This window comes from Diospyros lotus, chromosome 3 (assembly GCF_014633365.1).
Source record: "Diospyros lotus cultivar Yz01 chromosome 3, ASM1463336v1, whole genome shotgun sequence".
In the NCBI taxonomy this organism is placed as follows: Eukaryota; Viridiplantae; Streptophyta; class Magnoliopsida; order Ericales; family Ebenaceae; genus Diospyros; species Diospyros lotus.
The window spans coordinates 31,167,538-31,187,592 of record NC_068340.1 but is presented as its reverse complement, the minus strand read 5'-3'; the positions used below and the strand labels follow the sequence as shown (position 1 = coordinate 31,187,592).

General features: G+C 34.9%; 3 protein-coding genes and 1 non-coding gene across 4 annotated transcripts in view; 3 read left to right on the top strand and 1 right to left on the bottom strand.

Annotated features, from left to right (window-relative positions):
- LOC127798193 (mitochondrial import inner membrane translocase subunit TIM22-4-like) overlaps positions 1–1,307 on the top strand; it is a 34,251-nt gene extending 32,944 nt beyond the window's left edge. The window contains exon 4 of the mRNA XM_052331573.1: positions 672–1,307. Within this exon, the coding sequence (XP_052187533.1) occupies positions 672–757 (86 nt within the window). The 3' untranslated portion in view covers positions 758–1,307. The remainder of the gene's footprint in view (positions 1–671) is intronic.
- Positions 1,308–2,034: 727 nt separating this feature from the next.
- LOC127797972 (phenylacetaldehyde reductase) lies at positions 2,035–7,542 on the top strand. The gene is made up of 6 exons (XM_052331220.1): positions 2,035–2,252; positions 2,388–2,560; positions 2,640–2,825; positions 5,142–5,304; positions 6,183–6,369; positions 7,300–7,542. The coding sequence occupies exons 1-6, from the start codon at positions 2,132–2,134 to the stop codon at positions 7,439–7,441; spliced, it is 972 nt and encodes a 323-aa protein (XP_052187180.1). The 5' UTR covers positions 2,035–2,131; the 3' UTR covers positions 7,442–7,542.
- Positions 7,543–7,924: 382 nt separating this feature from the next.
- Positions 7,925–8,006, top strand: TRNAS-CGA (transfer RNA serine (anticodon CGA)). Its single transcript has one exon. It is a non-coding gene; the product is annotated as a tRNA-Ser (tRNA).
- A 4,272-nt stretch (positions 8,007–12,278) lies between these two features.
- Positions 12,279–13,590, bottom strand: LOC127797974 (protein LIGHT-DEPENDENT SHORT HYPOCOTYLS 6). Its single transcript, XM_052331221.1, has one exon. The coding sequence runs from the start codon at positions 13,198–13,200 to the stop codon at positions 12,541–12,543; it is 660 nt and encodes a 219-aa protein (XP_052187181.1). The 5' UTR covers positions 13,201–13,590; the 3' UTR covers positions 12,279–12,540.
- Between the last annotated feature and the right edge of the window lie 6,465 nt (positions 13,591–20,055).

The window sequence follows — 20,055 nt, the reverse complement described above, 5'->3', positions numbered from 1 at the left end:
CCAGCACAAAGGAGGCCAATGATGCTGGGTTCCAGTAAACCCAGCAGCATTATTGGGTTGGAGGGTGAGAGGGAGACACAGTAGAGAGAAAAAGAGAGAGAAGGTAAAGAGGGAGGAACGTGGTTGCTGTTGCTGTTGATGAAGAAGGGGAGAGGGGAAGATTTCAGTCACCAAAAAAGAGAGGGAGGCAGGGAGAAAAAGATGGGGGGAGAGTGCATTTTCAAAATTTTATTTCTGCTATCAAATTGGTAAGGAGGAAAGTGATACGAGTTTAATAAAATCCAGGGAGGTCCCTGTCATTTCTAGAACATGGTGATGCCATCTGTATTTTTGCTAAATCTCAGGTGTCCGAGCTGTAAATTCCCCCTCCCCCTCCACCCACCAACCCTGCGCGGCACACGCGCGCGCGCGCGCGCGCGCACACACACAGGGCTTTTATAAATTTTGCCAAGTGCTTTTTTGTGATAGAGCTACTAGTCTTTGCAAGGATGGAATCATTGGGAAAAATAAATGGCAATACTGTTGTATGCTGTTATGTGTAGAATCTTGGTAGTTTCTAATATTCATTTATTTTTCTTTTTGCAATGTTCTGATATTCAATTTACTCAAATTTGCTTTCAATCTTCCTGCAAATATATTGCTCAGAATAGTGTTACTTTGGTTTCTTTCAGGTGGTCCGAAAGCAGCTTGTGCTGGTTGTGCAGGCTTTGCTGCATTTTCAGTTTTGATAGAGAAATTTTTGGATAGACATGATTGAGGAAACACACTCTGGTTCCAGTTTTGCACATTCAGTATGGAAAAAGAGAACTAATGGTAATAGTCTGGCTCCATAATTTATTGAAATTCCCCCCCATAAATGTTAACTGTCGCCAGAGTTTGTTTTTGATCCCTTGTATGTTGGGATGTACAATTCTTATAACCTAGTACCACCACGATTTTGATTTGGTTCTATCCTCAGAAGAATTGAGCGCATTCACGTAGAAGACAGTTTTGTTATGATGTACCTCTACCTCAAATGAACATTCAAATATATTGTTTCATTTTGAGTGGTGTTACTGTTTATTGATATTCTTGCTTTGTCTTTACATTCAAAAGATGCTCAATTATGGAGGATAACATATATAGGAAGGGTATTAAGCCAGTCTAGTGGGTAGTGGCATTTTCCCACCCATCAGGACCGCCGACCGGCTGTGTTGCCCTGTATGGCATCGTAGAATTGCTTGTATGCTGTACTTTTTAACTCCTCTCCTCTAAGATACTGGGTTGGCCTAATAGTTTGGACACGAGAGGCTGCAAATTTTTCTTTTCTTGCTTTTGTCGCCATCTATACCGTACAGAATGATGCTTAGGTCTCAATTGAGTCAGGCTGCTCGCGGGGGACAATTTTATTTTATTTTAATTTTATCAAAAAATCACATAGTGCAACAGTTAAAGTGAATATTCTCTCGGTAGCTATAAGAAATGACTTAAGAAATCACATATCAAATATGCATTTTTGAAAAGCAATTAAACAAAAATAATATTTTCCAAACATTCAGATACAATGACGTGAGTTATTTAAAATAATTCTTAAAATTAGTCCAATTATTCTCTTTCGAGTTTATTTAGTTTGTTATAGTTAAACATGTTCTCAAATTAATTTATACTAGTGTATAAAGGGCTAATATATAAAGGGAGTGAATCATATATTGAAACGGTAATATACTAATATTAATCATTGCGATGGTTTAAAAGTATTAATTACATATAATAATGTGTATTTAGTATATTCTTATTGTTAGACTTAATTTTTTTTATTATAATAAGTATATTTGTTTTAACATCAATGAACAATAAAAAATGTTTAATTATAAAAAACATAATAACTATATTATTTAAAAATAAAAAATATTCAATGCTCCAAGAACAATGATTAACGTTAACTTCCTTATTAGAGTTGTTTATGTATGAAAGTACTTTCTTTTTATAATTGCATCAAATTATAACTTTATTTTCAATATTATGTTTAGATTTCCCTACAAATTGGAAAATATTTTATTTCGGCACTTGGCGACGGACAGTGAACCCTGAAGACTGAGAGAGTGAGCGGAGAAACAGAAACCGTGAAAACGAAGAAGAGAAGAAGGGAAATATGTCTAGGAAGGACGGTGAGGTAGTGTGCGTCACCGGCGGAAGTGGCTACATCGGATCGTGGCTGGTCCGCCTCCTCCTCCACCGCGGCTACACCGTTCATGCCACCGTCAAAGATCTCAGTACTTACACCTCCTCTCTGGCTCCCATGCTCTCTCCAAAATCTTCCACAGTTCAGTTGAATTCTAGCTGAGTAAGAGAATTGCTAGTTTCGTCATCTATTTTTGATTTTCGTGATTGTTTTTCTTTTAACACAGAGGATGAAAAGGAAACGAAGCATCTGGAAGCCCTAGAAGGAGCAGAATCGCGCCTCCGTCTCTTCCAGATTGACCTCCTCGACACCGGCTCCATTATCGCCGCCGTCTCCGGCGTCTCCGGTGTGTTCCACCTTGCCTCCCCCTGCATTGTCGATCAAGTCACCGACCCCGAGGTCCTTATTTGCATTCAGTTTCGTTTAATTATCCATTATGCTTAAGATGTGTGTAATTGAGCGTGAATGTGAATGGCAGATGGAGCTATTGGCACCGGCAGTTCAGGGGACGCTCAATGTGCTCACTGCAGCTAAGGAGATGGGAGTTCGGCGCGTGGTCGTGACCTCGTCTATATCAGCCATCACACCGAGCCGTTACTGGCCGGCCGATAAGGTCAAGAACGAGGATTGCTGGACCGACGTTGACTACTGCAAGCAGAATGGAGTGAGGAGCCTCCTCCTTTTTTCCTACTTGCTTCTTTCTTTTTTTTTCATGATTTTGATGGACCTTTTTGTGCAATATTTTTCTTCCTTTTGTATATTATTGTCAGTTGACTCTATTGAACTGTTTTTACACAAGCATGGAACTGAAATTTGTCGTATTGAAACTGATAAATTTAGGTAAGGTGAAAAAAAGACTTACAGCGACACGCCACATTTTAGTGACTGCATCAATGCAAGCGTACGCAGTGTGTAGCAATTGAACTCTTTGTTTGTTATTTTTGCCTCTTGTTTTCTACTTAGGCTCTTGTCTTATTGTCTTCATGAAGCTCTTATATAAATGGCCTGTTTGTTTTGTTCTCTTGTATAAATGGAATTCCTAGGCAATAATCATTTTTTAGCTGCAACAGCATTGATGAGATTTTCACATTTCAGGCAATGAATGACGCTTTCACTTGAAACACTTAATTTCATATGATAGTAGGATCAAAGGCTTGCCAAATCTTATTACAGTGTACCAGACAACAGTCATTCAAATTGTGAAGGCTTCTATACTTGTTAAGGCACTCAGACTTGATACAAAGTGTGGTTTCCAGGCGTGTATTTCTTTCCTTCAGACTTAATTCCTTCCCCCCCCCCCCCCCCAAAAAAAAAAAAAAAACATTAATTGATGTGCACTAAGGTATCTTGAAATAGACTTTAGGATATAAATAAGCAAATGTTTGAATGCATTCTGCATAAGAAATGTTCAAACCTTTGAGTTTTCACCAGTGCAACAAAACTATGTAAGGTTTAAAGTCCGTTTTGCAGCAAACAAACTTAAGGATGATTTAGAGGTATGAAACTTTCTTTGTAAATGTTGAACTAAATACCTTTTCTGAAAAGTTGTGACTTATAGTCGCAACATTAACTACTTTGAGTAATTAATTACCTACCTTGATGTCTTTTATGAATAGTTATGATTATTGGAATACTCGCCAATTTAACTACCTCTTCATTGATGGGTTGTGACTATTCGAATGGTCACCAATTTAATTACCTTGGGTAGTTAGTAGTTATTAACTACCATTGATATCTTTTCATTAATAGAGGCGATGCTTTGGCTACCTTGAGTAGTTAATAGTTAATTAACTACTATTAGTATCTTTTTATTAGTAGAGGGGACTCTTCAGAGATTGCTAGGAATTTTTCATTAATTTTGAAAATTGTTCTAACACAAGTTTGATTCGCTGTTGTATATTACAACAGTTTCCTAGTCTGTAATCCATTTTTGGTTACAACATTGATTGGATTTGCATTTTTCAGGCTATGAATGACACATTCACTTCAAACATATAATTTGATTCATGTGAGAATGGGATCAGAAGCACACAAAATCTCATTACAGTGTACCAGACAACCGTCACTTAAATTGTGAAGGCTTATGTACTTGTAAGGCACACCGAGTCTGATACAGTGTATGTTAAAGCAGTCACCAAAATTATGAAGGCTTCAATAATTTTCTTTGTAACAAGATCTTAAATTATGCTACAACAAATTACATTTTCAGGTTGAAAATATAATATCTCCTACTGTATACTAACCCTGCAGGATTCAGTAAAAATTGCATAGTTGGAAGTATGTCAGAAAACAAAGCATCAACCTCTTGAGGATACTTATATGACCCTGAAGTGCTTCAAGGAAAAATAATATCAAACCGCGCCCCCCCTCCAAAAAAAGAAAAAAAGAAAAACCATATCTCACTCTTTTACCAAATATCAGTCTTGGAAACTCTGAAATCATTGTAAGTTTGTGCAGCACCAGCATTTTTGGAGCCTGTACATGATTTGTAATAGGAGTATGTAAATTTTTATGTTTGTACTTTATTTTGGTATTAAGGCTTGTGATCGTTGTTGTTGTTGTACTTCACTTTGGGGGTATAAGTGTGTTTGTGCACCTCGAGAATGGTCATGCAGTTTACAAGCACATTCTTGCTAGAATGCTTAGATTGAATAAATTTTCCTATTAACTAGGAGTTTATTACTTTGAGCATGGTTTGAGCTTCCCAACTTGTGATTTGTCATATTTCCTTCATCCCTCCCAAATACATAAGATCTCTTTTAACTTAAAAATTGGTTAAAATCTACCTTGATAAGATTCTTTGTTGGTTGTGGTCGTGCATTATTGTGTTATCGAAATTTACTCGAGAATTCTGTTTTCTTGCAAGATAATGATTATGTTGTTCTGACCTTTTCTTTTTATTTATGCTACAATGATGGACTCCTTTTCTTTTGTTGGTTTCCTAGTTCTGAATTGTAATTTGTACTATTTTATTGGCTAGTTATGGTATCCTGTTTCCAAGACACTTGCTGAGAAGGCAGCTTGGGAATTTGCTAAGGAAAAAGGTCTAGATGTCGTTGTAGTGAATCCTGGAACTGTTATGGGCCCTATTCTGCCCCCAGGTCTTAATGCAAGCATGTTAATGCTTCTTCGCCTTATTCAAGGTAATTTGTGCAAAAAATTATTGAGAATTCATGGAAACATGCATTGGCTTTGATTTTATGGACCTGTTGATGTTCTTTCTCTAAATAGTTGATATAGGGCTATCACAAATTCTTGTGAAAATTTAGGTCTTTCTTTGCCCCTTTTTGGGTGCAGGGGAAGGAGAGGGTAGATATTCTAAAACCCCTTAACAGAAACACACAAAAGAGATAAATTTTTGGCTTTTGTAATTTGTTTTCCACTTAACTGATAAGTTGATATTGTTTTTACCTTTTAATCAGTAACTTGTTTATTCATTTCCCAACTTATAAATAATGCTTTAAGCTGACACCAGACTTGATGCACCCAAAAATTTGGCCTCAAATTGTGGAGCTGTGCAAGTTTGGTAGTTCTATCCCTTTTTGGCACATTGCATCAACTCAATGTGAGATGTTTTTATCTTTTTTCTACATGATTCCTGAGACTAGAAATAGGAAAATCAGCTGGCCCTGAAAACATTTTTTTGGGATAAGTAATGATGTGTATGCTACAAAATATGCCTTAAGAGGGTGAACCCCATACATAATGGTGGTAGAGAAAGGAGTGTCCAACCTCAATCAAGTGGAAAGGAAGAACCAAAAAATAGCTCTCAACACCCTCAAGCACATGTGGATACAAATTCCGTCTTGTTTCATGCTTCTCATGTTTTGTGTAACAAGAACTCATGTTCCAGTAGTTAACTATGAGGGCTTTCCACAGGTTCTCATTCTAAAACTAACATGGTGTTTTCACTTTTCTCCAAGTGGTAAAAGGATTCATTGCATGGATGACAGGTGCAGAAATAATTTCCTCAGTGTGGAAAGTGGTATAGAGACTAATATGGCATTTTATCTTTGCCCAGGCTGCACTGAAATATATGAGGACTTCTTTATGGGGTCTGTTCATGTTAAAGATGTGGCACTAGCACATCTATTGGTTTACGAAAATACGTCAACAACTGGAAGGCACTTGTGTGTTGAAGCCATATCACATTATGGTGACTTCGCAGCTATGGTTGCAGAACTTTGTCCTGAATATAATATCCCCAGGTAACAATTTCTCGCTCGCAAACTTGCTAGAATGTTTTAAGGCCGGAGACTGGTTTGATAGCTCTTACATGCTTCTGAACCTTGTTTTGGCCCGAGGAATAGAATTTGTGGATACATTATAATCTTTGGTAGTGTTTGTTAAAATGAGTAAGATAAGATTATAATATTTTCCGATCTAAGATATAGAATAATCAAGATAAGATTGAGAAGTATTTTAAAATTTTTATCAAATTGTTAGTTAAATTTTTTAAAATGTACTAGAGGATATATGCGTTATTTTTTTTTATTTATAAGAACTAAGATTAATTTATTTGGAGGGAGAAGAGATAAATTTAATTAAAAAAACTCAAATAAAAAGTTACGTAATTTTTTTTTTAAGAGTTAATTAGATAAATTTAACAAATATAATAAAAAATATTTTTATCTAAAATACTTTTTATATTTTACTTTTTTTTATTTATATTTTGATTGATTAACACTATCTTAAATTAGAAAAGAAGATTTCTAAAAGAGTTATTGCACTTTGGGTCATTATGCCCATGGAAAAAGGGAGGAGTAGTTGGCCGGTGGAATCTACCATAGATTCTCTCATCGATGGGGAACTGGCATTGGTCAGTCCCACTGCTCTTTTTCACTTGATGTTTCACAGATAGAATCCATTGAACTCTTGTTGTAGCCCATTACAAATGGACTAACTTAAAAGGGTTTTGGAGTGGGTTAAGCATCATTTTATCCTTTCTTGATGGTGCAGTTCAAAGCTCGGGATTTTATGTAGCTCCCTCACCAGCGATGCTCTAATTGCTGGCTTCTAAGAATTTTACGTTGCCTAGTAGCTCTCCTTTTATTTATTTTTTTATCTCTTGCTTGAATCGAACCTTAATTAATATAATGGCAGCATTTACTAACGTCCTATTTATCCCTTTTCTGAAGGCTGCCAAAGGATACTCAACCTGGATTGCTGAGGACCAAAGATGGAGCCAAGAAGATGATGGACTTGGGCTTACAATTCATTCCCATGGAGGAAATTATCAAGGATTCTATCGAGAGTTTAAAGAGCAAAGGATTTATTTAATAAACATAAATTTGTAGCTCAGCTGTTCAACCTGGCTTTCGTGTTGTGCTATTGGCAAACAGTACCATTTTCATGAACTAAATGGCGTTATTTCTGGTTAATCCTAATTCCACGTGAGGACTAAGTATAAAATGATTAAGGACACTCAAACCCAAGTTTTGGGCGGGGGTGTGGTGGTTGGGAAATCAAGTTCTTACTCATGGAATTGATCAATTAGCGGTAGCAGTAGATATAAAGTATGTAATCTTTCAGAAGCATTACTTCGTTAAACCTGCAATAAGAATTTAGGTCCAATGTTTTGAATTCAAAAATCTAAAATACTCTACACAATTTTGTATGTAATTTTTGCGTTTGACGAGTTGTGGTTCAAAACTCACCTTTAGCACAGGTCTGTTTTTTTCTGTCTGCAATTTCGTGTGGAAGCTGTAAGCTGGTATCCAGGTGCCGTTTTCAATTAATTTCAGAAGTCACTCGTTTGCAATCGTCGATATGTCCGAGTGGTTAAGGAGACAGACTCGAAATCTGTTGGGCTTTGCCTGCGCAGGTTCGAATCCTGCTGTCGACGACTTTTATATTTTTTTCCCTCACTACAAGGTTTGAAATTTTTGACTTCTGGGTATGAACAAGTTTGGCTTTTACCATCTCCTCATCAAATAAATTTTAGCTGATACGGTCTGTAGATGATGATGGTAGCATACATATATATTTGATGACACAGACGACGTTGATGTAGACAAAATTAAATGTATTGTATGCTAATCCAAATCTGACGACTGTAGTAATCCCATCACAAATGGGGGCCCCTTCTTTCCTGAATTTTGTCAGTTCCGCTGGTTGGTTGGTGGGTGGGTGGGTCCAATCCGAACCACGCCCATCTCAATTAGAATCAATAAATATGGGTTTCCATCGCCATATATATAATGTAACCACTTCAGTGGAATTCAGTAACTTAAAATTTTATCATAAGTTCCGTTGCATCATCTTGGTTTGAGGAGAAAATGATGAAAGAAAGAATTATTTAAGGTGGGTTAAAAGCGGCAGGAAGAGGGTGAGTGAACCAGCAAAGTAAGTAGGTTTGAATTTTGAAAGTGAAAGGACACTAGCAAGAAGGCTCCATATCCGGGCCTGAATCCAAGCTCCACATATCTTGTCGGCGACCTTAACTACAGTTCGTCAAAAGCATAAATGTCCATTTTTTTCTCTCTCGCAGCTGCACCCCTTGTCCTTGCTCTTCGTGATCAAATATTTCTTCCTATCTATTAATTTTTTCTAAAAAAAAAAAAATGATTCCCGTACTCGTTTGATTCATAATTATCGTAATATCTCCATGTCCAAAAAACCCAGAAAAAGAAAAAAAAGCAAAACCATAACTTTACTTACAGATAGATATATCCTCTCTTCTCTCGTTTGATTGGAATAAAATGGGGATGCACGAAGGTCATGGGTGCTTATTATTATAATAATAATAATAATTGCCATGTAATATAATGTAATGTAATGTAACGTGTTACTTCCTTCTAGAACAGATACGTGGTTAAGCTACCCGTGGTAGGTCGGAATCACCATACAACCTAATTATATATAATATTGCTGACAAAACATTCTCCATCTCGCCTTTCCATTTTTCCAGAAGCACAAGCACTGGCTGCTGCTACTGCAATATATTGGGCAATGAAAATTAATTATAAGAGTTAAAAGAACCGAGTTATATAATTTGTTCTTAATTAATATTATACAACCTACTTATTTGTTTATTATCTGCCTTTATTTTTAGTGTTCTTTTTATCCTTTGGTCCAAATTAAGGAAGGATTTAATATCCATTATTATAGTTTTGTTTTTTTTTTTTCATTTAATAACGAAGCAAGTGTGATTTGCATGCAGGGAAACATTAATTTACTTAAAATATTTTGAAAAATCATTTGCTCCAATGAGTTAATTATCGTTTGCACGTCAATATTGCATCGATAAAAAGTAATTAATAAAATATATTAAATACTTGTTAGTTTAATTATATGTCTTACTTCTATTATTAATTTTTATACAAATGATATAATTATTCAGGTAGACAACCAACTGCTGGTTAAAGGAACACTGTGCATGGTTAGAGAAGAGAACAAAAAGGAGTCACATTCTCCCTTGAATTCCTAGCAAATGGATCCACCATATATACATGAAAGATTTCCCATTTCTTTCTTTAAACTCAGCCCTGACTGCTCCTACCCCACATATCACACACACCACACAGATATATATATATATATATATAACCAAAAATGCAGGAAAACTACAGAAGACCTGTATAACCAAACCCTGGGCAGTTTAATTAATTTAATATATATATATTAACTTGGAGATTAGAAGTTCCAAAATATGATTATTTTATTTTTTCGCTTTCGTGTAATGTTGGGTAATTAAGTTCAATAACTAAGGAACATAGAAAACCTAGGCTATACCTAGCCAGTTAGTTTTCATATATTTAATTAATAAATATACAAGAATTAGATTAATTTTGCCAAGAAAAAGGTGAGAAAATTGAGGACTACGTACGAAATGAAATTAAATTCACTGGACGTAGTAGTGCAGCCAGAAGGCAAGAAAGTGATGGAAAAATATCTGGTCTTGATGGGAGGGAGATCCATTTCCGTTTGCTTAAAATAAACAAAGTCAGCAACAGCAGCAGAAGAAGCAAACAATAGCGAACCACAACCAGAAAAACGATGATCAAAGACGAGAATACTATATATATACAACAAATGTGGGCTGATTTCATTGGAAATGGGTTCGATCAAATCGCTGTACTCAATTATATTGGCAGGGTTTGTTTGCAAGTGATTGGTGGTGGGTCTATACATGTTATCTTAAAAAAGATTCACAATGATATATAATATTGAAAGCAATTCATATATAATTAAATTAATGAAGAAAGATAGAATAGAACAGAATGCAAGAAAGGGTTTGCTACTGGGTCCTTTTCACACACTGAGGTGGGGCTAATTAATTGCCCTAAAAATAAATTAAATGGCAGCAGATCAGCAGGCCAATATCGTTTGATTCTTGCATCCAATCCATTGTTGTATTATTATATATACCCAGAAAGAAACGTACGTACGTTAGTTTCATAATGAACTTTTACATGAAATTTTTTGTAGATGACAGTTAACGTTTTATATAATAATTATAAACTGTTTTGACAAGTTTATTTCATCCAGATACAAATTTTACAGACATTGTAAGCGTTCGTGTGTGTGTGTATATATAAATTCAAAGCATAATTAAGTACACATCGATAATATGTATACACAAGAACTGAATTCTTATACATAAGATAGGCAAGATTAGAGGGAAGAACTAAAGAAGTAATGAGAAATAAACTGAAGAATTAACACAAAGCATCATTATTCAACTTTTTTAATCCTCTCACTATCACTTCCTATTTCTCAAGCGGGTACAGCTAGCTAGTTACAAACAAGTGGGAAATGCAGCTACATGAAAGTGCATTTTTATATTTAGTTTTTTTGTGAAGATATATATACCCAACACTCAAAACTTGAAAAGGTACATACTTAATTGAATTATTGTAAGAAAAAACACTTTATCATATTTAAGATGTAATGTAAGTTTCAAAATTTTATGAAATTATCTCCATTAATCTCTCTATATATCTTTATATATATATACACAAACCCAGAACTGGGAACACAAAAGGAGAGTTAGGGAGGGCATGCAACATCAAAATCCAAGTTGACCCAGAATCCGAAAAACATGAAAATCTGAAAGTTAGAAGACATAGGATATAAAGAGGCGCCTGAAACTGGGAGTTGGCAGTGTGCTAAATAGAGGCCCCTAGCCTGCACGTGTGTATACACAGTATCATTGATAAAAACAGATCAAAGATCGCTCTCTCCAGGTGGTAGCCCGCCCCAACTTCCTAAAACACACCACAAGGCAAGGGACCAGCAGTTCATCACCCAAACAGCTAAACCACACAAAAGTAGGTTTTTACACTGTCCATTTCAGTGAACTCACACTGCTTATAAACTAATTTAATATATATATATATGTGTGTGTGTGTGTGTGTGTCTGTGTGTGTGTATCAAAAACAGATATTAATTAAAGTAATGTATTATTACAAGAAGAATAATATCACACCATTCTATTTTTTTCCTTCCATTGGTAGCTCTCCTTGGCTTGGACTAACAATTAAGCGCCAAGTTTCCAAAACTCTTTATTTCAAAACGCCGGGCTGATGCAGAATACAAATTTAGGCAACAGACATTAGCATAAACGGGGAAGCAAGCTGCTTTCCTGTTTCCCACCTATTATTCCTTTAAGAAGAAATGAAAAGGAATTTTGGTTAAAGAAAGACGACTGAGTACCTTACTGTATTTTTTAACGCTTTTGAAGAATCAAATGGTGGATCTTTCCTAATTTAATTATGTAAGTCGGGTTAAATATTGATGATAAAAATCATAACAGAAGGATCGAATGTGTGTGCGCGCGCACGTGCGTGTGCGTGTGCATTCTTTGTTTTCCTGTATGAATGATGAGTTTGATGCATGTAATTCCAAAGGCGAGTTTCTACAAAGTAGAGAAACTAAACAGAAGCTATATAAGAGGAGTAGAACGAATGAATATCAGTGAAACATATAAGAAAGAGAACTTCTTGATTCTGTGGTAGTGAGATATAGGTGGTTTGAAGAAGATGATGCCGCTAGCTAGTTGCTTTTGCTTATATAACAGTCGTGCCTAGCTATAATATATATATATATATATATATATCAGGTGAGTTGCTTGAAGAAACAAGAACAAGAAAAAACCAACATTAGAGAAAAGAGAGGAAGAAAGTTGTCCTCAAGATTTCAACTTGTTTCAAATATTCTTAATCTTCTTCTTCTTCTTCTTCTTCTTCATCTTCTACAGAGGTTAATGTTGAAACCTGATTTACCTTTCTAAGAGAGAAGAGAACTGCAACTAAAATTTTGTTCTTGGGGTCGACCCAGTTATATATGCTGATTCATAATCACATTAATTAAAGAGCAGCTACTTAAAAGCTTCGGAGAAGAAAAGAAGTAGAAAATGAAACAAAAATTAGTGGAAACTATACTGTTGTAGTTGCTGTAGCAGTAGCGGTGGCCACAGTGGCAGCAACACTGGCGCCGCTGCCCTCACCGCCGCCGCCGCCATCACCACCACCACCACCACTACTACTACCGGCGCCACCCTCGACCGGAACATTCGCAGCCACTGAAACCCTTTTCCGCTTCTTCTTCTCGTAAGGCATCCCTCTCGCTTTGGCCTGGCTTTCCCTGACTTCCCTGAGATAAATCCTCACGGGTCTGGTACCAAAGGGGTTGGACTCCGGCCGGCCGCCGTTCTCCTCGTAGGCAGCGCGGAGGCGGCCGATGAGGGCGTCGAGGCTGCCCCACGCCTGCCTCAGCGGACATTGGCACGGCGCCGGGGGGTTCGGGTGCCCGAAGTAAGGGCAGCCGGCGATGTGGACCTTGGTCTTCCCGAACTGGTCGAGGTACTTGAGGAATTCGATGACGTGAGCGCCGCTGCACCGAGCCAGTGTCAGCGGCGGCTTGTGGTTCTTGAGGTACTGCAAAAAAGTGTTCCAGTCGCGGCGCTTTTGGGACTCGTAGCGGCTTGGCGCCGGCGGTGGAGGTCCCGTTGACCCGACCTCTCCCGATCCTCCTGCCGGACCCTCTGTACCATTCGGGTCAGACGCTCCCGCGCCTCCTCCTGAAGCTGAATCCATCAAAAACAAATTGCCTTTTTCTATCAACTCTATCTCTATCTCAGTCCTCTGACCGGTTACAGAACCTGTGGGGTTTGCTTTACATGGAACAACTGGGTCATCTTCTTAATTCTTCTGTGAAAAATACAATCAACGGACCGAGTTCGGGCTGTTGTTGGTTCTAGTTGCAGGTTCGAGGATCTTTCACGGGAAAGAAAGGATTAATTGGATTTTGGATGCAGTATTATCGTGAGAAGCAGAGCGTTTTCGGTGAAGGAGAGAGAAAGAGAGAGGCAGAGTTGATGGGACGTAAAAAGGAAAATGTCTATGGATGGATGAACGAATGAAGTCTTTAGTCTCAGAGAGAGAGAGAGAGAGTAGCGAGTCTGAATTTGGTAGAGAATCCTAGATGTAGAGAGAAAGAGAGAGAAAGAGAGAGTAGTAGTAGTATAAGTATTCACGTGGTGGCCCCCCTTGAGAAGGGATATGTTTGCAATTCACCCATGGCGGCCCCCTCCACTCCCCCCAAAAACTCTCTGCTACGTCAACAGTATATATATATATATTTCTATTAATATTTATATTGTTTTGAGTGATAAATATTGCTTTTGACGTCAAATAATTAATTTTCTGTATGCATTCGCTGCGTTTATTACAACTTTTAATAAATAAATAAATAAAGATGCGTACGTCTTTTTATATTTTAAGCAAAACCACATTACACAAAAAAATGATCGTTTTAAAATTTAATTATGAAAAAAGAGATCAAAATTAATTAATTATTTCTTTATAATAATATAATTAAGATCAGTCTCATGACTCTTAAATATGTAAAATTTTAAAAGTAAGAAATTAATTATTAATATGACCAAATTAATAAAGTTTTGTCTCCTAATTAAGAAAAGGGCATGAGACAGACAGACAGTCACACACATAATTAAGTTGAAGCCAATTAGCCATCCATCCAATGCTCTCTCCAAACACAATTTTAGAGACCTTAATTAATTCCCAGCACGGCAGCAATCAACTCGATCGGACGGACAATGCAAGCCAATGTCATCGATCGTCCCAACTCATTAGAATATATATATATATATATATGTTCCTCCACAACACTACTCCCGGCCGAACCCCGGCCGTCGTACGTAAAATCTTCTAATTAACTGCCGATAATACAATTTCCATCCACGTACCTTCAATTCAACAAATCACTCGATCTGTGTCTAGTAGAGGCTGCAGGATCGAGGAGGAGACTCACACTCACTCCCCACCCAAGCTTGTTCTGATCGATCGGCTGAAGCAAAGCCAATGGGCTCCTGCTCCTTAATTGGAATTAATAAAACGCTTCTTAATTAGCCCAAGTTATATATATATATATATATATATATATTAGAGTCGCACATTTGGAATTTGGGATTCATGGTTTCACATAATCCTAGCTAATACACATTTGGAATTTGGGATTCATGATTTCACATAATCCTAGCTAATACATATATATATATATAGGATGGCAGAGTCCAAAATGGCATCCTAAATTAATTAGCAAGCTAAAGTAATCTTTGCAATGATTGTTCATCCAGACCCACTGTAAAATAATTAGTCTCAATTATTATTTCTTGATTGATTTAATTAATATTAAAATTTATTAAATTCTGACATTAAAATTGTCAAACTTTTTCGCAAATCACCCATCCCCTTGAGATGACTACTTAAGCCAATTAATAGCCATTATGGGTCTTCTCAGACTCAGAGTTTGTGCTTTAATAATAAATAATTAAATAGGAGAAATTAAGCATTCGGTCCATTTTAGAAAAAAAAAAACAAAACAATTAGTTTTTTAAATTTAATTTTATATTAAAAAAATCATAGCACTTTATGTTTCAAAAAAGTCATATCATTTATTTTTTTTTAAAATAAAAATATTATAAAGGGTATTTTCCAGTTCATAATATAAATTTAAAAAAAATTAGAAAACTAATTCTTCTATTTTCTAATACAAAATTTATTTTTCAATAATTGAACGGTCGGTAAGATTTGGAGTTTTAATTTTATAAATTTTAATTATTATTCTATTAAATTTTAAATGGTATGATTTTACTTACTGAAACTAAAAAAAAAAAAAAATTATTGTGATGTTGACAAAATATATATATATATAGTAATTGGTGAGCGTATTAATTTTCAAAATTTTTGAAAAAAACAAATTTCATTTAATTGTATCATGTTATAATAAAAACTTTATGTTTGATTATAAAGGGATGTTGACGTAATCCAATCAAAAGAAAAGAATTAAAAAGGGATGTTGACGTATATATATAGTTTACTAATTAATTTATGAGTCTAATGGTTCAATCAGAGTTGCTAGTAGCTAGATACAATATTTGCTTTCAATAAAAATACTATTACGATGTAATAATATAATTAATAAACAACATTGGCGATCCATTCCATCCGACATGCATTGAGGTGCCTGAAAATAAATATATATAGGTTCGAGAAACAAGCTCGATTTTCTTAAGCACCTGGACCCTACTAATTAATTAAATGATTAAGTATAGATATAGATGATCATCAACATATGTACTAATATATGACCATTGACTTCTGGGCTTAATCAACCTATGAGATGAGATGGCATGCAGTACTATTAATGGAGGATTATCGTATCGCATCTCATTAATTAAAGGTTTGTGCCATTAATTTAAATCATTAATTCGTCATGATCCAAGAGCAAGAGAAGCTCAATTACTTCTATGTAATCAAAGGTTTAAGATTCTCACAAGTTGAAGTTAGGGTATAATAATTATATGAGTAGAAATTTAAGGTTATAATTAATTAGCTGAGGAAATTAATAATAATACTATATGTATGTATATATGCTAAATTCCTGTCATCTGTCATCTATATATTTTGATGATGGGAAATTTTATCTTTAATATAAATGGGTATACATGCATGCATGCACCAAGAGATAAATTTTTTTATATAAAATTAAGCTTTATGCAAAGGGTTATTTGTTGGCATCCATATATTGCATGGATAAAGAATCTAAAACATAAATCGTTTTGGCGGTGCATTCTCAAGAAAATTGATGGGGGGATGAAGAATTTGCTTTTGAGTGAGTTGGAAACGCCAACTTTGATGTCTAATTAATTATTAGTAGATTATCAAAGTTTTTTAAATATTTATATATAGCTAAGAAATTAAAAGGTAATTGAAGATTTCATATAATTAATTAAAGTTTATTTTTTATATATAGTTTAGTTTCATAAGAAAATAAATCATCCCCAATTTCTTGTATATATATATATATAACATTTTATTCATTATTGACAGGTGATTGATATCTTCTTCTCTTAAATATAAGAAATATATAGTGACATAAAATCACATTAAATTTTAAAAATATATAAAAACCTACCTACGAGAGATTTAAAGTTCAAAATAATCTCGGACTCAAAAATAGACACTTTTTATCCATCACTAGATGGACACTCAAATCAATCTAAGATAAAGAGAGTTTTTATTATTATTATTATTATTATTATTATTATATATGAATGAATGAAAGATAAGAGATGGAGTTGTGGGGGCGGGGGCGGGGGCGGGGCCCTGGGGGTGGGCGCGGGGTCGGATGGATGGAGCTTTTGGCAGTGGGATTCCAATGCCAGTCAGTCACTGCTCAGTTGACTGACGAGACCCTTCTCTTCCCTTTCCTGTGAATCCCTTTAATGACAAATTTATTTCCGAGGAGGAGGAGGAGGACAACCAAACGTGAACGTACGTACCCTCGCCCCCTTCCCCCCCTTGTAATTCTTTCTTTTTTTTCCTATACTATATATTATGTAAACTAGTTTAATAATTAATTCCCAACACATATATATAATCAAAATCATCCAACAAAATGCTACACCCTTTATAGTCACATTGCATTGTCACAGCTTCCTTGCTTAATTATATATTTTGATGATCATAATAGATAGATAAATACATAATTAGAGAGGAGACAAGGTAACGGCTATCGAAGGTACATGAAAAGTCTGGGATAGATATATATATCATAGGGTATATGAAAAGTTTAGTATAAAAGCATATTTATGTCATTGAACTTTTAATTTTTTTTTTTTTTGTTATGAAATTTTAAATTTTTCATAATTTCAAATGTGTTTCTAATATTGGTCAAAAATATATTTATATTCTTGAATTTTTATATTTTTTTTGTGAAATTTTAAATTTTTTTATAATTTTAAATATGTCTTTAAACTGTGTAAAATCACTTATTTAAACGCTAAAAATGTGCCCATAGCTCATTTGTTGATTAAGTGTTTAAATAATGATTTTATAAAATTCAGAGCACATTTAAAACTACAAAATAATTAGAGTTTTATAAAAAAAATTAAATTTTCAGAAACATAAATATATTTTTAATCAAAATTTAAGGGTACATTTAAAATTACGATAAGTTTAAGATTTAAAAAAAAAAGTAAATATTTAGAGATATAAATATAATTTTTGCCAAAGTTTGAGAGCAAGCAATTTTGTAATTGGATTATTATTTAATTTATACAAAAGAAAGTGCATCGAGTGCCTTCTCCTCTCACAATTTCTTTTTAAAAACAAATCCCCAAAATGCAGACAAACTAAGTGTCAATCTCATAACCCCACAATTTATTTATTTAATCTACTTTAAACAAATAATTAAGATGCACCCATTATGTATGGATCCACAAGTAATGGATTCCTTTTAATCATTCATCAGCTGAAGACTGAAGCAATCAAACTTTGCTTGGAAAATGAAACCATCCCATGCACTCAAGTCACCTTTATCCTATACTCCATCTATGATGCCTCACCCTTTATATATATATATATATATATATATATATTCTGCTGTGAATTAATTCAGCTTTATCTTGGTATATTAAATATAATATCGATATTTTTATAAAAATAGCAATGTTAATTAAGGACAACAAGATCGGTTTGAACCCAACAAAAAAAAAAAAGGAAATTGATTTGATTGAAATAAGAAAAATCTATGGGAAAAACTGTCCAATTGATTGCTAAATCAATTTCCAATTCATCAGTGAAATGTAAACATGTCAAGTTTAATTAATTTTTTTTAAATGTTAAAGGAATTATAATTTGAAAAGTCTAAAAAAATTGATGTTTATTCTTTGGATTATTCTATAAAAAAAATTATTTGAAACTTTTAGGGAATGATTTGTAACTTTGGTAGTTTAAATCCTATTAAAAATAAAGAAGAGATCAACAGACTTACTTTAACCCTCTCTCATTAAGGTAATCAGCAACTAAATGATTGAGTCCACAGTAAGGTATTTTGTTACACTTATAAGTTGTGTATGTGACCAATAGTAGATGGTAGCCCAGTTAGTTTTTAATGACAGTACCATTAATCTTTTCACCAATTAAGTCTTTTTATTCACTCATTAATGAACAACCAATTATCAAAATTTAAAAAACAAAGCCAAGATTGTATCTTAACCACTAGACTATGATAATAGCAGTGGTGGTGGTACGAAATACATATAGTTTTGAAGACAGACAAAAAGAGTCCATCAATTGATGCTAACACAAGTCAGGTTCTATTTATTACCCCCCACCCACCATTCATTCATTCATGTTCCCATCTTGATGTTTTGTTTAATTTGTTGGGTCTATTTCCTACTGATGCTGACCCCAAATAAAGCCCCCAAAACAAAGTGTCACTCATTGGGTATGCAGTTGTAAATTGCAATTGGATAACCCCCCCACAAAACAACACATCAATTTTTTTTTTTAAAAAAAAAAAAGGAAAAATTGAATTAAATCATTACCATCTTTGTTGGGTGCATTTTATTAATATAATATTAAATCGATAAATATATAAATATTGTGTGTGTGTGTGTGTGTGTGTGTGTGTGGAAAAGGAAAAAGGCTTAAAGGTAAGGCTATGACCTCTCATGTTGGGAATTCAAAGATGCTACGCTAGGAAAGCTCAGCAACATATACACCAAGAGATGTTAATTTTATTATATTCTTCCACCGAGAATGCTTAATCAATCATTTACTAATACATTCAGTGTAGATGTAGATCCAGTACTAGCATATATTAATGGTAAGATATAATAATCCTTTAGCTTAGGGATTTGTGTTTGAATTTCGTTAGTCTGGTAAGTTATTTTTCTTTTATTCTGAGTTATCTCTGTTGTGTTATTTGGGCTTAACAAACTGAGAGACTTATAATCTTCTTATTATTAATCGTTAATTCACTTGTCTTTTGAAATTAAATTTTCTCATTTAGAACAAAAATGAAAAACTTTGGCAAGATTGAAAAACTAGAGCCTATAAATTATCGTTTTCCAGTACTCAAACATGTGTGCATACATGCATCTTTGTGAAGACCCCCATAGACTGTAGTTTGGGCACTTGTGTTTGTTTCTCGGGAAACTTCAAATTGTCCTGGAGCACTTGGCCGAGGAGCTAGCACTATAGGATTCATCACAATAACAGCTCCAAGGAAAATTCTTCAGAGCCAGAAACGCTTATTCAAGGGCCTTATCGAATGGAGTTCAAAAAGATCCAAATGTCTTCACTTAGTCTTGGCCTCTCACCTCTAGCCTCTCTCCCTTTCCAGGGTCGCGACGTGATTGTCGACTACCGACTGCTACTACCTTCACCTCGTCGCCGACCGTTGTTGCCATCGCTTTGTCCCCACGCCTCGTCTTGTCGCCTCACCAACCCTCGGAGAATGCAGTGACGGTCGACGAGGCAACGAAGCAAAGACAGCAACAGTCGACAATCGTGATCATGGAAAAAGAGAAAAGAGAAAGGCATAGGCAGTGGCATCCCGTGCAAATTTATATTGTGGAC

Bases quoted from the DNA above. Each gene is read 5' to 3' on its own strand.
- LOC127797974 (XM_052331221.1), bottom strand. From the start codon at position 13,200: ATGGATTCAGCTTCAGGAGGAGGCGCGGGAGCGTCTGACCCGAATGGT.
- LOC127797972 (XM_052331220.1), top strand. From the start codon at position 2,132: ATGTCTAGGAAGGACGGTGAGGTAGTGTGCGTCACCGGCGGAAGTGGC. The intron at 2,253-2,387 runs GTACTTACACCT...CTTTTAACACAG, and splicing joins TGCCACCGTCAAAGATCTCA to AGGATGAAAAGGAAACGAAG. The intron at 5,305-6,182 runs GTAATTTGTGCA...ATCTTTGCCCAG, and splicing joins GCTTCTTCGCCTTATTCAAG to GCTGCACTGAAATATATGAG.